This window comes from Fopius arisanus, unplaced genomic scaffold (assembly GCF_000806365.1).
Source record: "Fopius arisanus strain USDA-PBARC FA_bdor unplaced genomic scaffold, ASM80636v1 scaffold00128, whole genome shotgun sequence".
Lineage (NCBI taxonomy): Eukaryota > Metazoa > Arthropoda > Insecta > Hymenoptera > Braconidae > Fopius > Fopius arisanus.
The window spans coordinates 64,142-74,930 of NW_011887867.1; the positions used below are offsets into that span (position 1 = coordinate 64,142).

The window sequence follows — 10,789 nt, forward strand, 5'->3', positions numbered from 1 at the left end:
ATATCTAAATATCACGGCAAAATATCACACGACAAAGATATCATTCGACAAAATGTCACCAGCCCAAAATATGGTAAAGAACAATAAACTATGTAAATAAAAGTTAAACCCTTAATGAACTTATCACACTGACCATTAATACTCTATGGGTTATCATGTTTACAACTCAGGAGCCCACTTCGAACAATAGTCGCGATCAGCTTTCGCCCCGTGAAAAATAAATCTATTGATTTCTTGCGATAACAGATATGCAAATGTAAATGTAATCCGAACGCGTAAAATTCTAACGTGTGATAATTTATTATTTCATAGCGGTTAGGTTAGGTTCGGTTAGTTGCGACCAACCTGGAAAGCTAAAAAGTACTGATATCTCAGAGAGACGCTTCATGGATCGATGGTATGTGCGCAGTGAAGTCTGACATAAGAACTTCTCAACCCCGTAAAGGGGAGAAATAACTAGAAAACTTACTGAGCTGAGTCCTTGGTCCGAGATCGAAGAGGTATGACTAGAGAGCAACGTCGTTGTGTCTCTTAGATCTTGAGGAGGAAAGGCAGCAGCCATGACAGTTTGTGATATTTAGGCCTCAATTTCGGAAAGACTGTCTTAGTCAGCGAGAAAACTGAGAGACGTTGAGCGAAGCGCTTACACGGAAAAGTCCAAGAAAAATTACTGTGTCGAGCACTACAATTGTGGTGCAAAATGCTAGAATACTAGAACTTCTTTGATTCACAAATAAAAATTACTATCAATATGTCAAATTTTCTTAGACATTCCGTAATTAATCATGTGTGGCTCCATAAAATTTACTAAACAGCACTTTGAACACAAAATTTGAAGGTCTATCTTTTTTTGTTTGAGTTTGAAAGAAAAATTGATAGAAATCCTTAAAAAATTCGTATCCAGATCGGTATTTTTTATTGTGCTCTCTTTTAATTTTTACTGTGCTAGACAGCATTTCCTCCAAACATTTTTTTAATCCAATATGATTGGTTAACGATGAATGAATTGAAAATTTAACAATGACAACTGTTGCAACGACTATGAATTTTTATTTGGCCGATAACGAAGTTTTGCTCGGCCGATGAAGAAATGTTACTGCATGGCATAGTGATTTTTCTCAGGACTATAGTTTACACCTAGATTGTAAGGCAGCACAGTAATTTTTATCGGAAGGACAATATAAAAATTCATAGATATTTCTCTCCGTGTAGAGACCCAGCCAGCGAGTTCAATGCTCAAGGCGAGCCTAGCACGAACTGCTGGTCAGTGTCTGTTGTGCGGGCCTTTATATAGCTCAAAACGGTAGAGTGGGGAAAGTACGTCGTGTGACGTGGTGCCTAGCACTCCCAACCAGGGGGATGAAACTATAGGTTTTGCGTGGCCACAAAAGTATCAAAGTCTGTTTGGTGACGTTATGCATCACACTAATGCTATATTGGTCTGTCCTGATAGGGGTGGGACTACGCGGGCTAGTGATTTAAAATGAATGCAGCCTTTTTTTCGACATGCTTTCGGTTTTTTCATTTCAATCACTTCTTACTTCTAATTAACATCATTCCTTTAAATTTAATCCTGTTGAAATATTATACTTGGAGACGTGAAGAGTAGGGAGATGGGATTATTTGCTCGAAACTTTCCAACGTAAGGCGAATAGGTAATAAGGATAATAGTAAGGCTATAGGGAGATGGGATTGCTTGCTCGAAACTTTCCAACGCAAGACTAGAGAAACTATCGGGTTGACTCGCTGTTAAACTCGGAAAGCTGGGAACACTGATAATTCGCGAATGAGTGAATGAACGGCAATTACTGGTCACTGAAGTGTGAAAGTTCGCAAAGGAGGTGCAAGGCGGAGAAAGTAAACCGAGATCATTGATCACTGAGCTTGATTGAATCGCACAAACAATCCATGAGAATTGTAAAGGCACAATTCCATGCTTACATCGAACAGTTGTACAGAGAATTCTGGTTAATATCATGCCATGTTATTTATCACTTTATGTGTCAGCACTTCATCCAATAAAGAATGATTTTTGCAGATTGGATCACCGGACTTTAGTCAGAGCAATCTTGTGGCTGTCCTCCATTCATTCAGCTCTCGTATGTCTTTTCGTGCTGTCAAAAACGGTCCTTCGTCCGGATTAATATCATATCCTGTTGTGCACGCAATCATTTTACAACTCTGCATTTTATTCACTAATGTCATTACCCACATGCCTCATGTTACGTCAGAACGTACAAAATTGTTGTTAAACACCATTGGAAATTATTGCTCCCAATGGGGTTTAACAACAATAAACAATTAATAAATAAATAATAATTAATAATTTAACTGAACAATAAGGAATCAACTTTTATAATTTCAGTACTTGTCTTACAAAAAATAAGACAAGCAAGAATTTAAAACATGAGAATACTAATATGAGCATTCTCATGTTAAACAATGATGTGATGAGTGACGATGCGTGTTTTCTTTATTTTTCACCTATTAATTAAAGTCAAATTCCAATTATTTTTTGAATTAAAATCAATCAACTTATTGTGATTCAATTGATAGAAATTCTTGATTGTTAATTATCGCGATTTCTCATTGTTTAACTATTTCCAGAAATCAACTAAATTTAATTGTTATTCAATTTTAACAAAACAAGAATCTCGAATAATTAATCATCGCGAATCCAATTATTTTTCAAAAATAAAATCTATCCATTTTTATTGTGATTCGATTGATAGAAATTCTTGATTATTAATTATCGCGATTGCCAAATAATTATCTATTTCCAAATCAACTAAATTTCATTTTTATTCAATTTACCGACGGTAGTGGCCGTGCGGTTGGAGTGCTAGATTGGCATGCCAACGATCCGGGTTCGATCCCGGGCACCGGCGGTCAAAATTTATAGGGCTCTAATCTCACAGGTTCACTGTCGAGCGGCAGTCCTGTCAAAAGGACGAGTGTACCAGTGGCAGATTTTTCCCCTCGAATGAGGTTCTTCCTTCCCTTCGGCAAATGCGGTACGGTGGTTTGGGGGGGGTGGGAAAGGAACAAATCGTAAAGACCCGAAAGGGTATACGAGAGGAAAATTTTTTTTTTTTTGTTATTCAATTTCATAAAATTCTTGAATAATTAATCATTACGATTCCATTTTCTTTCAAAGAAAATCTATCAATTTTCGTTGTGATTCGATTGATAAAAATTCCCGATTCTTAATCGTCGCGATTTTGAATTATTTAACCAATTTAAAAATCAATTGAAATTAATTGTTACTCAATTTAACAAAAATTCTTGAATAATTCATTATTACGATTCCCATTATTTTACAGATTAAAATCCATCAATTTTCATTGCGATTCGATTGATGAAAATTCTCGATTATTAATCATCGTGATTTTCAATTATTTAATCATTTTCAAAACCGACTAAATTTAATTGTTATTTAATTTTTAACCAAATTTCGAATAATTAATCATTGCGATTCCGATTATTTTACGAAATAAAATCCATCACTTTTAATTATGAGTCGATTGATAAAATTTGTTGATTATTAGTCATCGTGATTTTGATTAATTAACAATTTTCTAAAATCAATTGCTTTAATTGTTATTCAATTTTTTTAAAAATCTAGATTATTGATCACTGCGATTTTTTTTGTTTCAATTATTTTTAGAATTAATTGCGAATTATCAATTATTACAGTTTCTCAATTATTTTTGGCCCAATTTAAATTGCCAATCGACTGACTCTATCCTTTTCCTAAAGGAAGGAATGAACAGAGGGTCAATCATTCCAGAGATCTGCCAGGACAACACAAGAAGACAAATTTTATAACATTTAATTGGAAGGTTCTAATTTTACAACCCAATATTGTAATTTCCAGTAAATTACGGATGGTCGAACCAATTGAAAGAAATTTAATATAAAAACTAAAATTCCTTAAGGAAGTCAATAAATTTTGTTAGATAATTTAATTATGGTCCGTCTATGGTCACAATCTCGATTCCGACCACGTTTCCGAGCAGCAACCTGCACCACCCGAGCTCTTTTCTGGGCGGATCTACCACGAACGAGTACCTTCCCGAATCACAACCGAAGAGGAGACACAGTCCGAGAGTCAACTGGTTAATACTCTGGCTCATCTTCTCCGCAGTAGATAAATCCACACTACCACGTTTTATCTTCTTCTCATACTTCAGGAATCTTATAAAAGGGAGTTCCCATCACCAGTTCAATTGTGACCGCTCCGATCACAGTTCAGTTCAAGCATGGATCGTTAGGCGAGCCAGGTTAACTATTCCTTCTGGTCATCGTCAGTCATAATTGAACGTGGTCCAATCCATCTGCACGGTCACAAGTCTCTAGGAGTCGTTCGGTTCATAGTGAATCATCCCCGATCTTCTAATTGTTACATCGCACAAGTAGACAATCCTCTGCTAATTAGGCCCAGTCCTAATTTTGTTCCTTTCAGTCTTTAATTGCTGAAGCAGACTACTAAGAATATGTGAGGTTGAAGTGTCTCACCACACTATAAAGACAGTTTCGCTGGAAGAAAGAAAAAATGGATCCGTCAAAACCCGTAAGCAAGCACCCCGTTGTAGAGCCATCGCTGACCGCTACATTAGATGCGGCGCGTATTTTTCCTAAAAGCCAAGAATCTCCGGTTCTGAGGCACCCACCGGTGGAGGCCATAAAGCACTCCCATTTTTTTTCCTCACTCGTAAGTGTCGCACATACAAGCGTCACGCACAACGTTGCCCTTTCTACATTTCGTAACCCCCTCATATGGTCTGATAGCTGAAACCATAATTACATTACGAAAAGTATATGGTTAACCGAAACTGAATTATAAAGAGGCCTATAAGGCATTCTGCGCGTGAACGGAAAAGCATTACTCGTGGTAGAGAGAGCATTGTGTGCTTTAGTATTCCGACAAACTCAGTCAGTCCACAGGCTGCTCGAACATCCGATAATATCGTACAATCAAATCTGTTTCCGGCAATTCGTTATCACGCCATATCCCACGTTCATCATCGACGCCAGGATGATTATCGACGCACGTCGTGTACATTCAATCTTCGCACTTACTGCGTCTCTTAGTTGGTGTAGTAAATTTTTATTGCAAGATCGCGGAAAGACTCCACCATGCATTGTTACATTTACTCGGATATAGTTTCTGCCGATTAGTCCCGACCGGTCTGTCTCTGCCGTTTTTGCAGGATCCAAGATTTACGTAAGTTGTTGTCTGGATTCTGGTACCGCTAAGTTAAGTGATTGTGATCTGCGTAACGGAAAATGATTCCCACTTACACGATTAGATGCGCCGCCTTAATATATTTACCTATGCCATTGTCTCAACATCTACGATTCCCAGTAGCTTCTTCAATCCTGGTTTTTCGAAACAGCTCGTTAAATATTTATTCCTTCAAGTTGTTCGTTTAGTGTTTACTGTTCCGAGTAGTCCACGTGCAGCAATGGTGTCTTTATGCTGACCCATTAAAACTTTACAATCAGAACTCTGTTGGCCGCTTAACTATTTGACTTGTTACAATAAGAACGTAATTCCATACGTTGAGTATCGCAATACGTTACAATGAAATGCGAACATAACTCGATATATTTATTAAAAAATTTTAATTACTTAACTATTGTAGCCGAAGACCGCTGCCACTAGATGTTGCACCCTACGTGCGAGATCCGTATAGGTATTCTAAGGACTAGGCTCAATGGGATCAAATCCCACCAATAGTTGACAGGTATTTAAATATGAGAGTTTATTACGTTAACTATACGACCTGAATGATTATAATGATTACGACTAAGACACGAGGGAGCATGTGGACCTGATTAGTACATCAAAGTACAAGGTCACTAATTTCGTTTTCAATAAATACAGATCTCGTTTTCCGCTCTAAATTTCACATTCATTGAGAACAAAATTTTGGCGCTTGTATTCTAATGCAGGCATGAGCGAAGTCGAAGAGTCGGGAGCTCCGATCATAAAACTCTATTAGACCCATTGTTATACAATGGAATACAATATCCCAATTACGAGGGGCTCAGTGCAGTCAGAGTAGGGGTACGAGCGTGCACGACGAGGGGCGCAGTCACAGAGCGAGAGCGCCGCGTGCTCTCCCTCAAAATTTCAAAAACCTTACCGCCTAAATATTCAAACTAATTTTGACCAATTCAAAAAAACTTGGAAAATTCTTAGTTATATCGGAGGTATTTGTTGAAAAATCATGGTGCCACAAATTTTTCCATTTTTTAGCCACCTTAATATTGAATAATTATTTGATTAAAAATTGAAAAAAATATGTTAGTGCTTTAAAATGTAATAAATTGATTATTAATACAAGAGGCAGGAGTAACCACACGGGTGGTGTGCCACTTCGGCGGACATCCAAGCCAAACAACGCTTAGTTGCGTTAGTGCTTAGAGGGTTGTCCGCTTAGTTACACCTCTCTGTGTAGAGAACTGCTGTGTTCACCGAGCCAGTGTGACTCATGAACACGGAAGAATCCCTGCATTACCAGCCGGCTATATTACTGAGATTTTCCATCGTTTCGCTCAATACAAGCTGAATGAGTGCAGCAAACAAAGTCGGTCGTTTCGCGTTAATAATAAATTCTACCGGAATTAAGGCTATCTGGCGTACCGACTGGGTCCGCTAATTCCCCAAGCGTGGGAAGTTGAGGTTATGGTACTGAACCTCAGCTTCCAATGAGACTCCTCTGTCGGAACACTGCGTTTTCCACTCCAGAGGACTGTTCCACGTTAGACGGGGCGGGCATTTAAATGGCCAGGGGTCCAGATAAGGGGTTAACTTGACGGCCTGTTTGAGGACAAAACAAAAATCTTTTCGTCAGTGTCTCTCAATTAATTTGTTGCCAAAATATTCAATTTGGAGTGTTTTCTAGAAGAACATGAACAATTGATTTTTTTTAACAATGCAAAATACATCAAAAAAAGTATTCATATTTTTTTTCAAGTAATTAAATTTGACTGGCATAGTGATACCCCCAATCTGACACAAGCATTGGGTCTCGTCAGTCCGCCTACCTGCGCAATACAATAGGACCCCTTTTTTATGGTTTCTTTTTTCATTAGCCTAATTGGGGTTGGGACCTCGGTGAGCTCCGAGAGGTCACTTCGCCCAGGCCTGCTTTAATGTACTATTCCCTGGGTTGGTCCATTACCGTGCTTTCCTTCCCCATAGGAGAATTAGTACTCATACATCCCAAACTCCAAAACTCGCGAAGGAAAAATACTATCCCGGTTATTGGGATGGGCTTTTTTCACTTGTGTGATTGGCCCGTTTTCGCCTGCAGCTCGGGGGCCAATTCCAGACGAGTGAAAAACCCCATCCCAACATCCCGGAAATATATTTGATATCTTGTTTTATTTCTATATCGTTTTCGTTTCACATAATCTACTGATCTAATCATAGTAAAATTAGTCTTGAAAATCAAAATCTTGTTTGCAAAATTCTTTTATGAAATTTTATCTTTATAATAGATATATTATTACATAGGCAGTAATGGATAATTAAAAAGTAATTGAGAAAGAATTTTCGCATTATTTCTCCCGGATTTGAGCAGAAATAATTGAGGAAGCAAAATTGTGGTACGAAAGGAGTCGGAATGATGCTCAAAATTTTTTCTCGGTGCTATTTTTTTCAACCAACCTCCATCTGCTAGAGATCGGAAATAACCTCGTAGTATGTGTAATAACTACTACCACTGTCAGCGTGGTTGTCTCAAACGACCGCCAATGAGTAATGATTAAATATACATGCTTTTTTCAGAGATGAATATGTGTATTTTAAAATGAAATTATTTCGTAACACAACCCATGGACTTACCTGCATTCGACGGGGAGAGGAACCGTGAGAATTCCTGGTCCACATCCAATTTTGGCCAACCTTGCAATTTCTCCACTATGAGCTCCAGCGGCAATTACACAAAGCGCAAACTGTATAACCTTTTTTTCATCATTTTCCGTCTTTACAACAACATGGTTGAGTCCCTGATACTTTTCAATGCCTGTCCCCGAAACAATAACTTGCTCGTCCTTTCTGAAAATAAAGCCCTTGACCTCAGCATTTACATACTCAGCACCTAATTTTACGGCTTTCTTCTTGAAAGCAGAAAGAAGACACCAGGGATCAAACCAGCCTTCATTTTCAAGGCCTAAACATCCCAATGCAACTCCCTCAGTGTTCATCCAGGGAAATCGTTGTTTAATTTTCTCTGCGGTTAATAAGATATTTTTAGCTCCTTTAGAATTTTGAAGTTTCGAGTTTCGCGTCAGAGCTTCTGCGCCCTCTTCAGAGGCAAGAAGTAGATACCCGTAGGGGTGAAACTGCACATCCACAGGGGGTTCATTTTCAACGTACAAATGTTGATCTATTGTACGAAGAAATTCAGCTCCGTATAGGGACATTTCTATATTTTCCTCAAGAGAGAATTGCTGACGGAGTCCACCTGCAGATAACACTGTTGACGCCTGGGAATACTGAAAATAAATGCAAATACTAATATATTGGACTAGTAATGAGCACACTCGAGGTAGGTAGGAGTAACGTTGAGTGAAGTAAATGAACGTGAGAGAAGAATCTCATGAAGTTTACAAGCCTTACAATCAGATGGGTGTTAGCGCGACCGTATTGGGGGGACCAATGGTGGGGAGGAAGATTGCAGTATTGAAGCTCGTGAGAAAAGTCCGAGGAACATTCCGAAAAGTAGAAAATATGATCGATGCGAATGTTCAATGACAAGATTAAACTGGGAACTCTTATTTCTACCACAATTTTTAGGTGATGTAAAACACAGTAGCATAGCTGTTTTCTAAAGTAAACAAGGGTTTTGCTTTGTTTGTTTCGGTTTCAAATGAATTGTTTTCATGAAATATGCCCGAACCTTAGGTTGAGTATACGTTCTTCATTAAAAAAAAAATGTTTTTCTAAGTCTGTTCTTGAAAATTTGTTCAATTTTTAAAAATTTCAGTATTTCATGGAAAACATTCTCATTGATATTTCCTGTAAGCATTGGGTTCCACCAGCAGCTCTAACAAATTAAATACTTTTCAAGTTGAAAATGAAAATTGAATAATCAATTCGACGAAATCTGTAGAGTGCAATAAGAGTGATGACAACGATTATTTTAGTCTTCGATATCAATTCTCTTCGAAAATATCCTTTTTAATTAAATTCCAAATTCGCGAGAATCATGTAATTCTTCATTGAAAAATTATATCATTCTTTATCCTATAATCATCTAATATTTGTAATACATGTAGTGTGTTGTCTTAAAGCAAAAATATATTTTGACGGTTACCGATTTTCCGCAAGAAGCAGCGTTAGCATTGTTCCAATGTTGCGAATGTACAGCCGAAAAATAAAAATTTTCTCGGTAATTGGAATTACATTGTTTGACAATTTCCGATTTCGGCTGTTCGAAATTTTTCCAAATGTGTCAGTGAAGTTTGCAGCAATAAAATGGCACTTTGTTGGAAATATCATCGTAACGTGTGGCGATATTTACCCGTCGATTTCAATATGTGAATGGATAAGCAGTCTCACGATATTCCATGAGTCATGCTTCCGTCTAAATAGTGAAAATGCCTCTAGTAGTTCTGAGACCTTTCGATTTGTTATAGTACGTGAGGACCTGGGTTCGAACGGATATTCATTCCTCGGCAAAAATCTTACCCCCTCACGCGAAATAGAGTCCAATCTACAGCAATCCAACATTGCTACACTCGAGCTAAAACTTTAACATGATTCGAAAGATTCACAATTTAAATTATCCTTCATCCGCCTTTGTTTTCACTGGAAACGGAACGCACTCTTGCGCGTGCATGGCAACGTGTCTTCTGTCACAGATTATTAATCGGTAAGATCTTACTCAGTAAGGTTTCTATGAAATTTCAGGAGTCATTTTTCTACAGTAAGACTTACACCTTAGAATGTTCAAACACAACACATTTACATAAAATTTCCTGATTATTATTATTGATAAGTCAGTCAGACTCTGAACTTTTCAGGCATTACAAATTTTGAAAAATTTTCAAGTAAAATCAGATAAATGACGCTATGTATTATAATGCCAGTCATTGCACCGCTCACTCGTGATTCATCACGAAATGGACTTTGGATCGACGAGGAGTTTATCATGAGGGCCATATTTCCAAGTCTCGCACGCTGTGGAATACGAGATATCGAGGCTAACGTTCTAAACGGTCCGCACTAGAGTTTGGTTCAATTGGAAGACGGAGTAGCGATGTCTATATCGCGGAATAGGGGTCTACGAGAAAGTCTGAAGCGTAGTCCAGGCAAATTAGGTCTAACGTATGTGTTTCATAAAGCCAAGACGCTTTTTATGTAGAAATGTGTGTTTTGATCGTGTAATTAACGGGCAAGTAATTTTAAGTGATCAAAGTTTGTGCAATCCGAGAAAAAAATTTAAAACTACCCTCAAAAATGGTTTTTCGCGATCGACTTGCAAAGATACAGAAAAAAAGGTCGAATATAATTTGAAAAGCAAAATATTTCCGATAAAAAACATATGAAGCACTTGTGACGAGGCAGAATTTTGCGCCCCCCCACATGCCCCCTAATTAATACAGCTTATTTTTCCTAGGTTAAGTTAGGTTTAAGTTACTCTTTTTTCGCCACCGTTGGGCAACCCATCCCCAGATATTCCTTACCCCCGTCCCCGTTTCCCCCCCGCCCTAGCACTCACGCATCCAGGAAGAGGATCCCACGTGACCCCGGAAGAAAGAGACATCCCCC

General features: G+C 38.1%; 1 protein-coding gene across 3 annotated transcripts in view; it reads right to left on the minus strand.

Moving 5' to 3' along the window:
• The window catches only part of LOC105271922 (lethal (2) 37Bb), a 97,171-nt gene that overhangs the window by 25,632 nt on the left and 60,750 nt on the right, over window positions 1-10,789 (minus strand). For all 3 annotated transcript variants that reach the window (XM_011313749.1, XM_011313750.1, XM_011313751.1), the window contains one exon: window positions 7,859-8,511. In XM_011313749.1, coding sequence (XP_011312051.1) covers window positions 7,859-8,511 — 653 coding nt within the window. The remainder of the gene's footprint in view (window positions 1-7,858; window positions 8,512-10,789) is intronic.